This window comes from Loxodonta africana, chromosome 18 (genome assembly GCF_030014295.1).
Source record: "Loxodonta africana isolate mLoxAfr1 chromosome 18, mLoxAfr1.hap2, whole genome shotgun sequence".
In the NCBI taxonomy this organism is placed as follows: Eukaryota; Metazoa; Chordata; class Mammalia; order Proboscidea; family Elephantidae; genus Loxodonta; species Loxodonta africana.
The window spans coordinates 11,842,568-11,861,543 of NC_087359.1; the positions used below are offsets into that span (position 1 = coordinate 11,842,568).

General features: G+C 56.2%; 1 protein-coding gene and 1 long non-coding RNA gene across 3 annotated transcripts; one reads left to right on the plus strand and one right to left on the minus strand.

Moving 5' to 3' along the window:
* Positions 1-1,043: 1,043 nt before the first annotated feature.
* On the minus strand, positions 1,044-10,243 carry LOC135228059 (uncharacterized). Its single transcript, XR_010318261.1, has 3 exons — positions 9,979-10,243; positions 1,448-1,638; positions 1,044-1,293 (listed from the first exon to the last, which is right to left on the minus strand). It is a non-coding gene; the product is annotated as an uncharacterized LOC135228059 (long non-coding RNA).
* Positions 10,244-12,801: 2,558 nt separating this feature from the next.
* Positions 12,802-15,654, plus strand: ACTG1 (actin gamma 1). Of its 2 annotated transcripts, none has more exons than XM_003417383.4 (6): positions 12,802-12,932; positions 13,256-13,384; positions 13,462-13,701; positions 13,982-14,420; positions 14,523-14,704; positions 14,787-15,654. In XM_003417383.4, exons 2-6 carry the CDS (start codon positions 13,262-13,264, stop codon positions 14,928-14,930), a joined length of 1,128 nt encoding a protein of 375 aa, XP_003417431.1. In that variant the 5' UTR covers positions 12,802-12,932; positions 13,256-13,261; the 3' UTR covers positions 14,931-15,654. The 2 variants fall into 2 exon arrangements, with proteins under 2 accessions (XP_003417431.1, XP_010595197.1); XM_010596895.3 differs by having other exon boundaries at positions 12,817-12,932; positions 13,252-13,384.
* Positions 15,655-18,976: the final 3,322 nt, after the last annotated feature.

Consider the following 18,976-nt stretch of genomic DNA (forward strand, 5'->3'; position numbering starts at 1 on the left):
TCCAGGGACGGCGGTGATTCAGCAGCTGTCCGGGAGCGCGGGGCCCTCCCCGGCCCGGGCAGTGGCCTCAGGTGTCACCCCCGGCGCCGGGGGAGCCAGTCCCAGCTGAGCACGATACCGGGCGGGGCCACAGGTGCGCCAACACCCCGCCCGCCCGGCGCCTGTGGCGATAGCGGTACCCACCTGGCGGCCCAACCGAGAATGACACGGCCGCCTCGGGGCCGGGGCGCCACCTCCTGGCCCCGGGCCGGTGCGGCAGGGGTGTCCTGATCCCAGCCGGTGCCCGGTACCCGGGGAGTGCGGGCGAGGAGGCGCGGCCCAGACCAGTGCCCGAGGGCCCTCGCCGGTCCTGCGCTGCCCGCCCGCCTCGGGCAGAGATGGGGCGAGTGCGGGCGGGGAAGGTGGCTCTGTTCCGGGTCTGAAACCAGCTTATAAGGGTGGCGGGGTGCGGGGGCGGCAGGGTGGCGGGGTGCGGGGGTGGCAGGGTGGCGGGGTACCGGGCAGCAGGCGGCCCCGCCCACATCCCCGCGCCGGCGGGTCAGGACCCTCCAGGCCTCGGGCCCAGTGTTCGCTCTTCTTGGGCAACTCCTCCGCACCCTGGCCGCTGGCCCATCACTTGCCTCGGACTCCGCCTCTCTGCGAACACGGACTGAGAGCCCACAGGGCGCAGGGCAAGCTGGTGCCGTGCCAGGGAGCGGGGGGGAGCCCCGAACAGCCCCCATAGGACACAGCGGCCGCGGGGCTCCGGGAGGCGGGGGCTCCGGGCTGGGAGGGGCCCGCATGGGTCCGTGTGGTCCGGGTGCCCCCGCCCCGCCGCCCGCCCCGCCGCCGGAGCCCGACCCCATTCCCGGACCCAACCAGGAGCCCCGGGCCGGGGTCTGGGAGCGGGCGCCCGGGCTCACGCCGCCGAAGCCTGAGCCACCTTAGGGTGGGCGGGGCCGCGCGTGGAGACTCCGCCCCCGGTGACGACCCCACAGCCGCTTCCCGGCGGCGGGTGCAGGCGCGGCGGTGGCGGGGGCTGTCCCGACCCCGAGCTCGACCCGGCCTGCCCCCCTTTTCTGCCTACACCGGCCGCAGCTTCAGGCCGGTGTCCGCCCTGACCCGCCTCACCGCCTCAGCGTGGCCAGGTGTCCGGGGGTGGGGACAACTGTGCGCGCAGGGCCCTGACCGAGTCCAGCTCAGGAGAGCTCCCGGCAAGATGGCCAGAGCAGAGCGTAAGGGTTAAACCTTTCCCTCTGTCCCCTGCAGCCCCATCATCCAGCGTCAGTCCTTGTGTGGCCACTGCTCCCTGGTCTGGCCGGGGTCGAAAGAGCAGGAGAAAGCTAGCTGCTGGGGGCCGGGAGAGGTCCTCTCTGGACCCCTCTTCCCCCCATCCCTGGCTCCGTCCCTCCTTTGTATTCCAGAGTAAAGGCAGAGAACTGGGCGGGGTCTGCCCACTTCCTCCTACCCTCTCTCGCCGGCCCCTCTGCTCTGTCCAGAGGCTCCTCCCCTCCAGGACTGGGCCCTCCGTCTGTCTTCATCCCGCTGTACGTTCTTGCTTTCAGCCAACAGCTACACAGCCGGCACTCACTGTCCCATGTACGGGGAATCCGAGCTTCAACACGGAGGACAAGGCAGCTGTGCCCAAGAACCTACATTCTGGGGTGGAGGGCAGGCATAGACAAATACATAATCGGCACTCAGGTGGGGGACTAGGTGGGGCTGCTTGGTGGTCTGGAGGCCTGCCTGGAGGAGGCAGCCAGCAGAGAAGAGGAACAGCCAGGAGGTGGTTCAGGGTGAAGGGCAGCAAGCAAGGGGTGCAGAGGTGGAGGGGCAGGCAGGGCCACCACCCAGCACCAGGTGAGGGGTGTAGATTCCCTCAGGAGGCGGGGCCCCCTTTCAACCACCCCCCCCCCCCACCTCTATGTGGAAGCAGTGCCATCTGACTTGTAACATGGAAGTTAACTGTAGAGAAGAGGCCAGTGGCCGGGGGCAAGGGAGAGAGACAAAGGGCTGGACAGACTAGACAGGTCAGGGAGGTGCTGGGTGAGCTGCAGCCCGGGTGGCAGGGGCTGGCCTCTGGCTTTGGCCTGGTGCTGAGACCTGGGACTGTGCTGTGCAAAAATAGCATGTGGAGCAGGGGAGGTCAGCACAATTGGACTAAACCAAAAGCAAAGAAGTTTCCTGAATAAACTGAATGCTTCGAAGGCCAGCGTAGCAGGGGCAGGGGGCTGGGGACCATGGTTTCAGGGGACATCTAAGTCAACTGGCATAATAAAATCTATTAAGAAAACACTCTACATCTCACTTTGAAGAGCGGCATCTGGGGTCTTAAACGCTAGCAAGCAGTCATCTAAGATGCATCAATTGGTCTCAACCCACCTGGATCAAAGGAGAATGAAGAACACCAAGGACACAAGGTGATTACGAGCCCAAGAGACAGAAAGGGCCACATGAACCAGAGACTACATCATCCTGAGACCAGAAGTACTAGATGCTGCCCTGCTACAACCGATGACTGCCCCGACAGGGAACACAACAGAGAACCCCTGAGGGAGCAGGAGAGCAGTGGGATGCAGACCCCGAATTCTCATAAGACCAGACTTAATGGTCTGACTGAGACTGGAAGGACCCCGGTGGTCATGGCCCCCAGACCTTCCGTTGCCCCAGGACAGGAACCATCCCTGAAGCCAACTCGTCAGACATGGATTGGACTGGACAATGGGTTGGAAAGGGACGCTGGTGAGGAGTGAGCTTCTTGGATCAGATGGACAATTGAGACTATGTTGGCATCTCCTGCCTGGAGGGGAGATGGGAGGGTTAGGGGGTTAGAAGCTGGCGAAAGGGACACGAAAAGAGAGAGTGGAGGGAGAGAGCAGGCTGTCTCATGGTGGGTGGGAGAGTAATTGCGAATATGTAGCAAGGTGTATATAAGTTTTTATGTGAGAGACTGACTTGATTTGTAACCTTTCACTTAAAGCACAATAAAAATTTTAAAAAAAAGGAAAAAAAAAAAAAAAAAGCATGTGGACTGGGTCCGAGTGCCTCCTCTAACTTCACAAAGGGGAGGAGAGTTGTTATCAGCATCAACGCCCCAAGACTGATTCCTATGAGGTGAAGTCAGACATACCTCCACCCTCCAAACTTCTTACAAATTCTGACACCAGCCATCCCTTCCACACCACTCTCTGCTTCTCTGCTGGGTTCCATAACTTGCTGCAACAGCCACACAGAACTCAACAGACCATACTCAGAGTTATGGGATTTATTAGGGAAGTCACATGTTACAGTTCAGGATCAGGAACAACTCGGGATAGAGTTCTTCCATCAGGACAGCTTCTCAGCTGTGCCCACAGGAAGGCCTCTCTCTGGCCCTCGGCCTCTCAACCCAGCCTCTGCCCTGTTCCGGCAAGTGTTACAAAGCCCTTTTAGCTCTGCCGATAAGTGCCCAGAGGCATCCCACTCTGCCAGTAAGCCACAGCCTGAAGGCATTCAGCAAATTTGATCCATGGTTCGGCAGGCCTAGCTCTGCCAAGTGCCCGGAGGCACCCCACCCCACCAGCAAGCCTCCTGCCTGAAGACACTCAGCTTTCTCACTCCATGGTCTGGGAAGCCCACCACGCCATCTCCCTTCAGTCTCCTTGTTCTGCTGCTGCTGCTGCCGCCATTTCTCTGCCACTGCTTCTTGCCCCCTCTGGTGTTCCACCTTTCCCTCTCTGTTCTGGTTCTGCTGCCTCTCTCTGCTGTCTGTGTTACAGCTCTTTCTCTCTGTCTCCTGGGTCTAGGAGGTTCTCAGCGCAGGGATCCTGGGTCCAAAGGAGGTGCTCCACTCCTGGCTTTTTCTTCTGGGTGGCTGTGAGTTCCCCCCTTTCGCCTCTGGGATGGCTCTTTTTAAGCTAGCAGTGTGGCAAAACTGACCAATCCCCTTGTTAGGGTTCTATACACCTCATTTGCATGGTGGGCAATGGTGCCATGCACCTTACTTACATTATTAACAAGCTATCATTTTACTTGGATCCACAATCAACAGCCATGGAAGCAGCAGTCAAGAAATCAAAAGACGCATTGCATTGGGTAAATCTGCTGCAAAGGACCTCTTTAAAGTATTGAAGAGCAAAGACATCACCTTGAAGACTAAGGTGCACCTGACCCAAGCCATGGTATTTTCAATTGCATCATATGCATGTGAAAGCTGGACAATGAATACAGACGACCAAAGAAGAATTGACGCCTTTGAATTGTGGTGTTGGCGAAGAATATTGAATATACCATGGACCGCTGGAAGAACAAACAAATCTGTCTTGGAAGAAGTACAACCAGAATGCTCCTTAGAGGCAAGGATGGCGAGACTGTGTCTTAGATACTTTGGACATGTTGTCAGGAGGGATGAGTCCCTGGAGAAGGACATCATGCTTGGCAAAGTACAGGGTCAGCGGAAAAGAAGACGACCCTCAACGAGGTGGATTGACAGTGGCTGCAACAATGAGCTCAAGCATAACAACGATTCTAAGGATGGCTCAGGACAGGGCGGTGTTTTGTTCTGCTGTGCATAGGGTCACTATGAGTCAGAACTGACTCAATGGCACCTAACAACAACATCTAATCCCCCTGGTGGGCCACAAGCCCCTCATTTGCATAGTTCCAACCAGTCATTGTGTGGGAGTCCCAAAGAGTATGGCTAGAAGGGCTAGAAGGGCCATATCAAGTAATTCACTTCACCACAGCCGGGAAGCAGTTGGAGGCTGGTACCCCGAGTTTAACTCCTGGCTTTCCAGCTGTGCAATCTGTGACCGCAGGTCTGCTGAGAGCAATCACCTCAGCAGTGATGGAGGATGAGGTCACCTCTGGGGGTGGAAGGGGTAGCAGGCTGCTCCATGGGTGGGGCCCATGGGAGCATGGGGATGTGGCCCTCACTAGCACAGGTGCAACGTGAACAGATCCGCATTCCCTTCTGGGACCTCCCTGCCCGACACCTTGGTCCGCGGGCAGGAAGCACAGTCACCCGTCTGTCTAACGGGGTCCAGGGCTGTGATCTTTTGGCTCTTCTCACCCCCTCTGGGTCTGCAGGGGTGCTGTGGAGGGCAGGCTGGTCATGGTGGGCCTGGGGTGCAACCTGAGCAGCAGAGCAAGGCACCAGCTGCCTTCTGGGTGGTAGCTGGGGCCAGGCAGGGTGCTCCTGGGAGCCTCTAGTCTGACACTGGAAGGTGCTGAGCAAGTGCTTCTTATCATCACCAAAAACTAATGCCTGGGGCCACTGAGGCCAGCAGCCTGGAAAACCCCAGCATGGAGGCCTGGGGACGGCTCACCAGACCATCTGGTGGCCTCCTGTCCCCAGACCCTTTGTCCAGGGAAGGAGTGCACCAGTCTCACAACCCCTGATGGGCGACACGCCCCTCACATCACTGACTCAGCCTTCTTCAGGCAGATGAGGAAACAGACACAGCAAGACAAAGGATGCCATGTGCCCGGTTCTAGCTCAGCCATACCCAAACGGCTGACTGATGGCAGAAACTTCACAAGCTTGTTTCCCTTTGTGCATGAGAACTGGATAGCACAGGAGAGGCCTGACACACGGAGGGTGAATGACAGCCATGAGTGCACAGACCGAACCAGATCCAACTCACTTAAACCTGACTCAACCAGGCAGCCATGATAAGGGCTCTGGAGGGGCCCGGGAGGGGCCAGAGAGGTCCCTGGTGTTATGGGTTGAATTGTGTCCCCCCAAAACGTGCATCAACTTGGCTAGGCCATGATTCCCAGTATTGTGTGGTTGTCCACCATTTTGTGATCGGATGTGATTATCCTGTGTGTTGTAAACCCTAACCTCTATGAAAAGGGGCCCTGGTGGTGCAGTGGTTAAGAGCTATAGCTGCTAACCAAAAAAGATTGGCAGTTCAAATCCACCAGCTGCTTCTTGGAAACCCTATGGAGCAGTTCTACTCTGTCCTATAGGATCGCTTTGAGTCGGAATCAACTCAAAGGCAATAAGTTTATGATGTTAATGAGGCAGGACTCAATGTACAAGATCAGGTTGTATCTCAAGTCAATCGCTTTTGAGATACAAAACAGAGAACTGAGCAGAGAATAGAGGACCTCCTACCATGAAGAATGGAGAGCTGGAAGCAGAGTGTGTTCTTTGGACCCGGGGTCCCTGTGTTGAGACACTCTTAGACCCAGGGGAAGATTGATGAGAAGGACCCTCCCCTAGAGTCGACAGAAAGCCTTCCCCTGGAGCTGGCACCCTGAATTCAGATTTCTAGCCTCTTAGACTGTGAGACAATAAATATCTGTTGTTAAAACCAGTCACTTGTAGTACTTCTGTTATAGCAGCGCTAGATAACTAAGCTACCTGGTGAAGCGGAAACAGACTTTGCCAAGATGAACGTGAGTGCCCTTGTGTGGTTGGCAAGTTCACTGTAGATTGCTACGTCATCCTTACGCAAGTCCCTGGCATGAACCCCTATTGTCCACTGCCACTATAAAACCTCTGCCCTCCCGCTGCGGGGCATGGAGATCTGCTCAAGTTCTGCAGCCACCCAGAATTTGACCTCGTATATAAGTCTCCCTAATAAACTCTTTCACCACCACACTGGAGTTCCCTACCTCTTTCTTTGGTCTCTCAGTGCCCTCCATTTTTGTAGGCAAATTTTACATTACTGGTCCATGCCTGGACACCTGCGCAGGCCTCCCCACCTGCAGGGCTTTTATATAGCCTTTCTAGCGATGGTCTTTTAACTCTCACCAAATGATTGAGTGGAACTATGCAAATAAGGTGGTTGGAGCCCACCAAGGGGATTGGACAGCTTGCCAATAATGCAAATAAGGTGCATGGCTCTCCTGTGGGAGTGTTACCATGCAAATAAAGTGTATGAAACCCTAACGAGGGAATTGGTCAGTTTTTCCATCCTGCTAGGCTTAAAATGAGCCATCCTAAAGGCAGAAAGGAAACCCTCGTGACGTAGTGGTTAAGTGCTATTGCTGCTAACCAAAGGGTCGGCAGTTCGAATCCACCAGGTGCTCCTTGGAAACTCTATGGGGCAGTTCTACTCTGTCCTATAGGATCGCTATGAGTCAGAATCGACTCGACAGCACTGGGTTGGATTTGGTTAGGTTTAGAGGCAGAAAGGGGGGACCTCGCTGCTACCAAGAAGAGCTGGGAGTGGTGCACGTTTTTTGGACCCGGGGTCCCTGTGGTGAGAACCTCCTAGACCCAGGAGAAGCAAGAGAGAGAGCTTAACACTGGAGATGGCGCAAAACGTTGAGAAGAAGTGGCAGAGAAACGGCCACAGCAGAACCAGGAGACCAGTGTGAGCAAGGTGGTTACAGTCAGCTTGTCAACCCTCAGAGCGAGACAGCTAAGTGTCTTCAGCCAGGAGGCTTCCTGGTGCAGTAGGGTGTCTCTGGGCATTTATCAGGGAGCTAAAGAGCTTTGTAACTTTTGCCCTAGCAGGGCAGAGTCCAGCCCCAGGGACCCAAGGGCTGAGGGAGAGGCCTGCCTGTGGGGCACTGCTGAGGAGCTGTCCTGACGGAAAGAACTGTATCCTGAGTCATTCCTGATCTTGATTTGTAATCTGTATGTAGTTTGCAAGGCAGTCATTCCAACAGAACAAAGGGGTACTGTATGATTTAAAGTTAGGAAAGGTGTGCATCAGGGTTGTATCCTTTCACCGTACTTATTCAATCTGTTGCGAAGCAAATGATCCGAGAAGTTGGACTATATGAAGAAGAATGAGGCATCAGGATTAGAGATTTATTAACTATGTACAATATACAGATGACATAACCTAGCTTGCTGAAAGTGAAGAGGACTTGAAGAACTTATTGACAAAGATCAAAGATTACAGCCTTCAGGATGGATTACACTTCAACATAAAGAAAACAAAAATCCTCACAACTAGACCAATAAGCAACATCATGATAAACAAGGAAAATATTGACACTGTCAAAGATTTCATTTTACTTAGATCCACAATGAATGCCCATGGAAGCAGCAGTCAAGAAATCAAATGAAGTATTGTGGTGGGCAAATCTGTTCCAAAAGACCTCTTTAAAGTGTTAAAAAGCTAAGATATCACTTTGAGGACTAAGGTTTGCCTGACTCAAGCCATGGTGTTTTCAGTCACCCAATGTGCACTCAAAACCTGGACGATGAACAAGGAAGACCAAAGAAGAATCGATGCCTTTGAATTGTGGTGTTGGTGAAGAGTACTGAATACGCCATGGACTCCCAGAAGAATGTATAAATCTGTCTTGGAAGAAGTACAGTCAGAATGATCCTTACAAGTGAGGATGGCAAGACTGCATCTCATATACTTTGGACATGTTATCAGGAGGGACCAGTCCGTGGAGAAGGTCATCATGTTTAGTAGAGAATCAATGAAAATGAGGAAGACCCTCAATGAGATGGATGGACACAGTGCCTACAATAACAGAATCAAACATAGCAACAATCGTGAGGAAGCCACAGGACCAGGCGGTGTTTTGCTCTCTTGTACACAGGATTGCTATGAGTAGGAACTGACTTAACGGCACCTAACAATTCCTTCAAACCCCATAACTGTGAGTACGGTCTGTGAGCTCTGTGTGGCCATTGCAATGAATTATTGAACCCAGGAGAGAGGCAGAGAGTGACGTGGGAGGGATGGGTGGTGTCAGAACTGGCAATAAGGTTGGAGAAAGGAGGTATGTCTGACATCTGCCTCATAGAAATAAGCCTTGGGCTGTTGATCTTGATTCTCCTTCCACTTGTGAAGTTGGAGCTTAGAGGTCAGATGACCCCAGGCCACCATTTGTACAGGGCCATCTAGATCACCTGTGCTTCAGCCTGCGCGGTGACAACAGGAGAACTGAGGCATGCCTAGGCAGCAGGCGGGAGATAGGCTTGGCCTTGCCCTCCCGGGCAGACGAGGCCCATGCCAGGGGCTGCCCCTGCCCTGTAGGAGTGGGCTCTGGGACCTGGAGAGGGCATCAGCAGTCAGGAACAGGGCAGTCACCTTACATTTGATCTGTCCACAGAGGCTGGAAAAAGGTTAGGAACATGAGCTGATGTAGGTACTTTTTTTTTCCCCCTTGGACGTTTTTATTTTGGAATAATTTTAGGTTTACAGAAAAGTCCAAAGATCCTGCAGAGTGCCTTATACCCACCCACTAGTTCCCCCTAAAGCTAACATCTTAATCACAATCCAGTCGTCAGCACTAAGAGGTTAGCACTGGTATGTTACTATTAACTCCAGACTTCATTTGGATGTCACCGTTCCCCCCACAGTGTCCTTGTTTTGTTACAGAATCCAACCCTTGGAACTTGGTGGGGAGACTGGGCCGACAGAGACAAAGGCCAGGATGGGCAATCATTCCCGAGGTCCTGCCTTGTCTGGTGGTCAGCTGGGGGGCCATGTTACCAGGTGCAGAGGTGACACGGATTCCAGGGCTGGGACAGGGAGATGACAGGCTGACATCAGTGTTGGAGGAACTCATGGGAAGGACCCTAAGCCGGGGTGCCAGAGGGCAGTGCCCAGGGCCTAGAGGGAGGCCCCAGGCTATCTTAGGCCCAGCACATTGCACAGCAGGACGACACTACCTTCCCAGCCACTGTCTGCTCATCTGTTAAATGGCTGGGAAACATACACAGCAAGGCCACAATAAAAAGCCACCAAAGCCAGTACCAAGCTAATAGTGGCACAGTGGCTAAGCACTCAGCTGCTAACCGAAAGGTGGGCTGTTTGAACCCACCAGCAGCTCTTAGGGAGAAAGATCTGGCAGTCTGCTTCTGTAAAGATTACCGCCTTGAAAACCATATGGGGCAGTTCTACTCTGTCCTATAGAATGCCAATGAGTTGGAATCAACTCAACGGCAGCGAGTTTTAGGGGTTTTTTAGGAGGGAAAAAAAAGGCCATTTCTCTGAGTCCTAAGCCTTCTTCCTGAGAAGGGACACTCACACCCCTTCAGCTTCAATTGCCGGCTCTCCCTCCCCCAGCCCTTCCCAGAGCCTCCCTGCTCACCCCAGCCAGGGGCTGCCACCTCCATACGGTCCACGGACGGCCTCTCCACTCCAGCTCCTGGAGGGGTGGGGTCGGCCTGCGCCACCCACTTCCAAAAGCACAGTTCTGACCGCCCCAGCAGGTAACCTTGGGCGAGGCGGCGAAACCACATCGCAGAATACGGTGCCCACCGCCGTCCTCCGCCCCAGGGCTAGGAGACCTGCTACACCTGGAGCCACGGTAGTCCCAGCGGCGCCCGGCCTCCGCGCCCCTATGCGGGCATCCAGCTGCGCACCCCCAACCCCTCTGGCCATCTGACCCCCACCCCCCCCAGATCCTCGCCTCTGGGGCCTCGACACCCAAAACCCTGGTAGGCCGAGCCGGGTCCCCGCCGCGGGTAGGCGTGGAGGCCGCCGCCCAGCAGGGCTTCCCCGCACCACCCCTTTGTCCTGCGGGCCAATCCGCGGCCTCCTGCCTAAATAAGGCGAGGCGCGCCGGCGCCGGCCGTTACTTCCGCCCCGCCCGCTCGCCCGTGACTCAGGTCCCGAGGCGGGCGGGACCGCGGGCTTCCCGGCGGCGGTGGCGGCGGGCGGGGCGGCGGCACCGAAATCGCCAAATATGGCCGCGCCGCGCGCCACCGCCCCCCGCCAGCGCACCTGGGGCCGCACCTTGCCACCCCCCGCCGGTGACACATCGCGGAAGGGGAAGTAGCTGCCCCCCTAGCCGGCCGGCCTGGGCGCCCCCTCCGCGCCGCCCTGGCCCTGCCGGGCGGGGGGCTCGCGGCCACCGCCCCCACGGCCCACTGACCTTGCCGCGGCGTCCTGTCCTCCCGGTGGACGTGCGGAAGGAAGGGTAGGGGCGGGGATCGAGGGTCCATCTGTCCCCAGAAGCAGGCTGGGAGTGGGCCGCAGCCCGCCTCCCAGCACACACAAAGGCGTTTGAGAGGAAACCCGAGTCCGTGGAGGGGACAGGCGCCCCGCCCCCACTGGGAGCCGAGGGGTCCTAGCAGAGCAGAGCGTGGGCACAGGCTGAGGCGGCTTTATCCTTACATCTCTCCTCTCCTGTTCCCCTCGTGTGTGGCATAGAGTTTGGGAACCCCCAAGTGGAACGGCCGTACCCCCACTGTTGATGCCTACCTAGCAGGCCTGTGGTTGTGCCCAGGACAGGGGACAGGAGTCGGGTGACTTCTTGGAGGCCCAGCTCGGGTCGTCCCCTGGTGGGGCCTGGACCCAATGGAAAGCAGCCTTGAGAGTGCCCCTGTAAAATCTAGGAGGCTGGGGATCCTGCACCCTGCCTTTCAGCCTGGTGACCTGTTGGCCATGGGCACAGGCCTCGGCTTCTGGTGTTGCCAGGGCCAGCTGCTCTGCCGCGCCTAGCCCGGCGTCCTCACCTGAGAAGTGCGGTCATGAGGCTACCTTGCATGGCTAAGGGCACCCAGAGAAGATGTGTGCTGTACCTGGGGAGCCAGGTACTGGCTATCAGTGTTCCCCCAGGGTCACAACTTCGGAGGCAGGCATCCAAGACCCGACTCTGAAAACCTACGTGTCCCGTGACCTTGGGCGAGTTCTTTCCCATTCTGTGTCCAGCCCACGGCCACCCTTCTGAGGGATATGCCCTTTTATGCTTTCTCTGAGTAGTTCCAAGGGTTTCCAGATAACCACAAGGAAACCATAGTACCTGGCTCCACAGTATCTCAGAGTGTAACTGAAGCATCTGCACACACAGATGGGGTCAGGACCCTGCCAGGACAGGGGACAGGTCTTTCAATGCAGGTTCCTGCTGAGAAAGGTTCGCCCTGGGCTGGGAGAACTCCTAGCGCCAGGACGGAGGAAAGGGGCGCCTGCCTGGAGGAGCTGGGGCTCAAGCGTTCTGCGGACCCAGGGCCCAGAGCACCAGGCAGTCTCTGCCTGGGAGCTCCCCGACTTTCCTAGTTTCACAAGCAGACGACAGAGGAGCAGGTGGCACCCCCCCCAGCCCATCCAGGATCCGGGGTCGATCGTTCAGGGAATGGGGACTCCCTCCCCCTGCCTCTACTTCCCTATAACGTGCACCAAGTGATAACATTGAAACAAAGGCGGGCGCCCCGCGGATGGGGCTTGACCTCAAACCCGGGTGGGGCCGGCGTCCAAGGACAAGCGGGTCTGCTTTTGGGGGAATGTATCGCAGGACGTGTCGGGTGTGGGGAAAGGGGCCTCTGGCTCACACCCCTGGGGACCGGGGCCGGGCGCCCCCTCCTCCCGCAGCGGGGGCCTTGCACCGCGTTAGGGGGCGGACGGATCCTTCCTATGGCTCAGAAGCGAGGTCACGGCTCCCCTCGGCCTCGGGACCCAGGGCGCTGGGGACCCCAATTCCGGCTCCCTCCCCCAGCCCAGCACCAGGAACCGGCCTTCACGGCCACGGGTCTCAGTGCAGCCTGAGAGGAAGGCTCCTTGGGGGCGCCTGGAGAGTAAAGCCTCCAAACAAGGCCCAACCGCGGGGACACATCCCGGCTCGGGGCGCGGCCCAGGCCCGGGTCAAGCAGTTTCGGGGCGCAGCCCGGCCCCTCCTCCACGGCGCGACAGTCCCGAGGTGGAGCCGGGTCGGTCACCCCGCAGCCCTCCTAGCGACCCCCGCAGGTCACCCGGATAGCCGCACCCCGCGCCCTGCCCCGCCAGTCCGTCCCTCCGCCGGCCCGGCTCGGGGTCCCCGGCGCCCGGGGCGGCGCGGGCGGGGCTGTTGGGGGGCGGTGCGGGCGGGGGTAGGGCGGGGCGCGGGGCCCCACGTGCCCCCGCGGGAACGGCCAATGGGCGCCCGGCGTTCTCCAAGATCGCCATATATGGCCATGTTCTGGGCCGCGCGCGCCGCCGCTCCGCGCGCGCGCCCCGCGCCCCCTTAAAAAGCGGCGGGGGAGGCCGCGCTCGGTCTCACTTTCCTCCGACGCTCAGGGCTCGCCTCTGTCTGTGGTTAAAGCTCGCTGCTGCTTCCTTGTTTTTCCGGTAAGGGTCAGGTCTGTGCGCCCCAACCCAGCGCCGTCGTCTCCGCGAGGTCCTGGCGGCGCCCTCCGCAGGCCGCTCCGGCCAGAGAGGCGGCCTTTTGTTCCTGGGGTGGCCGGGCTGGTGGGCTGCGCCCGGGGGAGGGGCGGCGGGCCGCATTGCGGAGCCCCGGGCCTCGCGCCATGAGGGATGGTTCCATCGAGGTCTGGAAGCCGGGTCTTGGCGGTTGGGGGCCGGCCGTCCTTCCGGGCTGGGCTGCGCGCTTGGGGGGCAGTCTGGCGTCTTGGAGCGCGAGGGCCCGCCTGATCGGTAACGTCTGTAGATAGATCGCCATGGAAGAAGAGATCGCCGCCCTGGTTATCGACAATGGGTCTGGCATGTGTAAAGCTGGCTTTGCTGGCGACGACGCCCCCCGCGCCGTCTTCCCCTCCATCGTTGGCCGCCCCCGGCACCAGGTGAGTAGAGGGCGCTCTTTTCCATGGGGTCCCGGGCACTCTGAGCTGCGGGAGCTGACCCGGTCGGCCTCTTGCAGGGCGTCATGGTGGGCATGGGCCAGAAGGACTCCTACGTGGGCGATGAGGCCCAGAGCAAGAGAGGCATCCTGACTCTCAAGTACCCCATCGAGCACGGTATTGTCACCAACTGGGACGATATGGAGAAGATTTGGCACCACACTTTCTACAACGAGCTGCGTGTGGCCCCCGAGGAGCACCCGGTGTTGCTGACTGAGGCACCCCTGAACCCCAAGGCCAACAGGGAGAAGATGACCCAGGTGATTGTCTGGTTTTGTCAATGAATCCCTTTTTTCTATCTTTAGAATCGTGTTTTGCCTTACTGTTTTTATTTTCTGAAATTCAAGTGTTTCTTTCGCTGTTTCCAGGGTTCTGTTCCTCTTCTGGCATTTCCTCCTTGAAGCCTCCAGGTTTCTCGTGTGTTTCTGCCTGCTTCCCTCTCCTTTCTTCACACATCACATGGGGGGCATGTGGCATGTAGCGTGTAGCACGGGGCATTAGCAGTCGTTGTTTCTGACTAACGTTCTGCTTCCCTTGCAGATCATGTTTGAGACCTTCAACACGCCAGCCATGTATGTGGCCATCCAGGCGGTGCTGTCCCTGTATGCCTCTGGCCGAACCACCGGTATTGTCATGGACTCTGGCGATGGTGTCACTCACACTGTGCCCATCTACGAGGGCTACGCCCTGCCCCACGCCATCCTGCGTCTGGACCTGGCAGGCCGAGACCTGACTGACTACCTCATGAAGATCCTGACCGAGCGAGGGTATAGCTTCACCACCACGGCTGAGCGTGAGATTGTGCGTGACATCAAGGAGAAGCTGTGTTACGTAGCCCTTGACTTCGAGCAGGAGATGGCCACAGCCGCTTCCTCCTCCTCTCTGGAGAAGAGCTATGAGCTGCCAGACGGCCAGGTGATCACAATTGGCAACGAGCGTTTCCGGTGTCCCGAGGCCCTCTTCCAGCCCTCCTTCCTAGGTAGGTGGCCGGTGCCTCAGCCTTGAGGCTCTTCACGTGCAGTAGCCTGAAGAGGACAAGCAGTGTGGCTGTTGACCACTAAGGGAGAACTTTGTTTCTTAGGTATGGAGTCGTGCGGCATCCACGAGACCACTTTCAACTCTATCATGAAGTGTGACGTGGACATTCGGAAGGACCTGTATGCCAACACGGTGCTGTCTGGCGGGACCACCATGTATCCCGGCATTGCTGACAGGATGCAGAAGGAGATCACAGCGCTGGCGCCCAGCACAATGAAGATCAAGGTAGGTCCCCAGGGGGCTGTGACCTAGGCGTGGGCAGGCAGGGCCCAGTGTGCTGCTAACGCCTCTCTTGTCACCCGTGCAGATCATTGCTCCCCCTGAGCGCAAGTACTCGGTCTGGATCGGCGGCTCCATCCTGGCCTCGCTGTCCACCTTCCAGCAGATGTGGATCAGCAAGCAGGAGTACGACGAGTCGGGCCCCTCCATCGTCCACCGCAAATGCTTCTAGACGGACTGCCAGCAGGTGCCACCACCTGCCGCATGAGCCCATTCCCGAGTGCAGGTTGCACACCTGTACGCCTCATGCTAGCCTCGTGAAACTGGAAGAAGCCTTTGAAAAGAAATTGTCCTTGAAGCCTGTATCTTGATATCAGCACTGGATCATAGAACTTGTTGCTGACCTTGACCTTGTATTCAAGTTAACTGCTCCCTTGGTCTGTGTTTAATACCCTGTACATATCTTTGATTTAAACCCCTAGTTCGTGTGATCTGGTCATCCCATGGCCAAGGTGAGGGATGACATGGTGTGGTGAAATTGTTGGCGTGGCGAGTGTCTGCTTCACTGACCTCGCGGTCTGTGCAGGGTATTAATGCGGAGAGCTGACGGTGCCAGGATTTCCAGAGGCTGGCAAGAGTTGGAAAGCAGTTGTCATTTCTGTCTTGCCAGCCTTGACAGGGTTGGAAAAATCTGAGCCTTAGGACCCAGTTTCCTCTCTTAGCTGATGTTTTCCCGTTGGAACACCGTGGGTTGTTAAAACTTGCCTTGAGTTGGAAGATGATTTGCATTTAAACCTGTAAATTTATTCATCCTTTTAATTTATGTGAGGTTTTTGTACGCAGTTCTCAACTCTAAGATGACAACAAATTTTGGTTTTTCTATTGTCATGTGCGAACATTAGGCCCCAGCAACGCGGCGTCGTGTTAAGGAGAAATAAAGTGCTGCAGTGAACCGGTGACTGGCTCCAGTTCCTGGGGGGCGCGGTGGGCGGGCGGACGGGTGGGAGGTCTCTTGAGCCACACTGGGCTGCATACTGGACAACTTGGCAGCGATTTTGGTTTAGTATAATTAGCATTTCAAGACAAGCACTAGTCTCTTTGGACCTTTATTGAACCCAGCTGAATCTTGAGCACCTGCAGGTGCTGGTTGAACTGACAATCTGGAGGAGGTCCTGAGGTGCCTTTCTTGAGGCCATTGCTTGGCCTTATTGCCTTGGGTCTGCACATCTGGCATAAGGGCATGGTCCCAGAAAGCCCTTGAAGGAACAAAGGAGAGGGGCAGAGGTAGCTTTGCAGCTGCTCACATATGCTTACCCACCCGCAGGTAGGGAGGGTGTGGGCAGCAGGGATTGCTTGGCTTGAACTGAGTGTAAATGGGACAGTTGAGGGGCTTGATTACTGAGCTGTGGAGCTCACTGAGGCCTTCACGTAATGGGGATTCACCTGGTGGTACAAGTCCTTCAAATCCAAACCCAGACTGGAAAGCTCCTGTGACTTGAGGTTGGGTCAGGGAAGTAAGACTTCTTCACTAGATTCAGCGTTTAGACATCGGCAAGAACTTCGAAATGTGGAGATGGGAGATTCCATACTGCTAAGGGTCAGTTTTGCTGACTGTAAGCAGGGGTGTGGGGGGTGGTCCCCGTGTGCACGGGGAGCGGGAAGGAGTTTAGAGGAGGTCTTCACAGGAATCATGACGACAGGCTCTCAGCTGGTGTGGTGTGGGGCCATGCTGCTGAGTCCTGATCCCAGCCCCACCCTTGTTGGGGTTGGGGCCAGTGGGAGGGGGCCCTCAACTCTGCTTCCTGTCCAGGCTAACGTGGGGGTGGGGTAAGGCTCTCAGAAGCCTGCCTGGCGCACACAGCGGGTGTCGCCCCTTCACAGTGGAGCAACAAGATTTCTGCAGCATGGAAGATGTATTGTGGCACTCTGAGGGCAGTAATTAGGTGTCTGACGCAGTCACTGTGTCCACTTGTTAGGGGCTGCGTTGTGTTCCTCCAAAACATAAGTTCAAGTCCTAGTCGTAAGACTTGTAACTACGACCTTATTTGGAAATAAGGTTTTTGCAGATGTAATTACCTAAGAGGAGATCATGCCGGACTAGGGTGGGTCCTGACCCAGTGACTGCCGTCTTTATAGGAGAAGAGACACAGACAGACGCTGAGGGAAGACGGCCATGTGAAGATAGAGATTGCAGTCATCCGGCTACAAGCCAAGGAATGCCTGGAGGCTGGGGCCACCAGAAGCTAGAGAGACAAGGAACCTCCCCTAGAGGCTCCGGAAGGAGCAGAGCCCCGTCGACACCTTGATGTCAGACTCCAGAGCTGAGAGACAGTAACTTTCTGTTGTTTTAGGCCACCCAGTCGGCGGTACATTGTTACGGCCACCCCAGGAAGCTCACGTGGCATTCTATGGCTGTGGATTTCTGTGTACAGCCCAGATGCTGCTGCTCGCCCAAGCTGTTAGAGGACACAGCGTGCGGCCGCTGTTGTCCGTGGCCGCCAAGTCGACTGCACATCATGGCGACCTCTGGTATTACAGAGTAGAACTGCTCCATGGGGTTTTCTAAGCTGTAATCTTAACGGAAGCAGATCTCCAGGACTTTATTCAGCGGTGCCACTAGGTGGATTTGAACCAACAACCTTTAGGTGAGCAGTTGAGTGCAAACTGTTTGTACCACTCAGGGACCTTTTCGTAGCCTACTCAATAGCATTGATTCTCCCACCAAAAAGTGCTAGAGTGCCTGAGAGATGACCCTGGGGACCAGGAGGCTTCCTGGCCACAGGGAGGCTGAGGTGGGAGGCCTGTGATGATGGTGACCCCACCCAGAGCCTCGCCAGGATGTGTGATGTCACTTCAACCCACTATGGAGCCTCTCAGCTATTCTGGCAAAGCCTGCCTTTGCCCGTTGCCTTTGCATTGATGCCGACTCACTGCGACCCTATAGCACAGAGTAGAATGGCCCCATGGGGTTCCCAAGGCTGTAATCTTTATGGAAGCAGACTACCACATCTTTCTCCCATGCAGCGCTGGTGGGTTCAAGTTGCTGACCTTCTGGTTAGCAGCCGAGCACTTAACCACTGAGCCCCCAGGGCTCCTTCAAGGCTTTCTTAGCCAGTGTCATTTCTCCAATTACCTCTTTGTGCTGAGGGTCCCAAAATGCTGAGCTTTGAGAAAGCAGGTGGAACTTGAGGAAAAAAAAAAAAAAAAAGATAAAACTGTAGCTTCCATGATTCAAAACTGCAAATCTGCTCAAATCAAAGCAGGAAATGGATAGTTTTTGATGACAGGTACAAAAAAGAAGAAGAAACCCTGTTGGTGCAATGCTTAAGTGCTTGGCTGCTAACTGGAAGGTCAGTGGCTCAAACCCACCCAGCAGCTCTGTGAGGAAGTCCTGTGGGTCTGCTCCTATAAAGATCACAGCCTAAAAAACCCTGTGGGCCAGTTCTGCTCTGTCACGGGGGGTCACTATGAGTCGGGATTGACGTGACAGCACCCGTCAACAACAACACACAAAGGAAAAGGAGTGCTCGTCCAGGAAGGACATCATCGACAAAGTCAACAGGCAGGGAGCTGGGAAGCAAGATCCTCAGTCTAAAACGAGGGATTTATGCCCGGAAAACACAAGGATCTGTACTCCAACAGGAGTCAGGAAATTCTAGAGACAAATGACCCAAGTGGATCAACAGGCAACTCGCAGGAAATGGGGCCACAAAGCCTAACAAAGCTGAGGACATGTTCACTAACACTCGTCAGAGAAAAGCAAGCTAAACAGAAATTAGAGGCCAGTTCACACCTCTCAGTTGGTCAGAAATCAGAAATAGAGAACTCCAAGTGTTGGCAAGGACACCACGTGCCCCTGAGCCATTGTAAACTTCAACAGCTGTGCTGGAGAGCCGTGCATGGTTCCCAGGGAAATGCAGACTGAGTCTATCCTGTGGCCTCAGACCCCACTGCTGGGCATATACCTTAGGAAAACTAGCATGTGGATGAGGGCATGCAGCCACTGTGTGTGTGAAGCAGGCACAGGGCAGTGGGTGAGTGACCTGTGGTGGCCACAGGTGCCATGCAGGATAGAAGAGCAGCAAACCAGTCGTTACTCTGCAGCATGCTGGATCTTAACACAGCATGACAAAAAGTTAGAAACAGATCTATCCCAGAGCTCCAGTGTTACGGGCTGAGTTGTGTCCTCCCAAAAATATGTACCTGTGAGCATGATCTTGTTTGGAAACAGGGTCTTTGAAGATGCTGTCAATTAATATGAGGTTGTACTGGAGTAGG

Bases quoted from the DNA above. Each gene is read 5' to 3' on its own strand.
- ACTG1 (XM_003417383.4), top strand. From the start codon at position 13,262: ATGGAAGAAGAGATCGCCGCCCTGGTTATCGACAATGGGTCTGGCATG. The intron at 13,385-13,461 runs GTGAGTAGAGGG...GGCCTCTTGCAG, and splicing joins TTGGCCGCCCCCGGCACCAG to GGCGTCATGGTGGGCATGGG. The intron at 13,702-13,981 runs GTGATTGTCTGG...CTTCCCTTGCAG, and splicing joins ACAGGGAGAAGATGACCCAG to ATCATGTTTGAGACCTTCAA.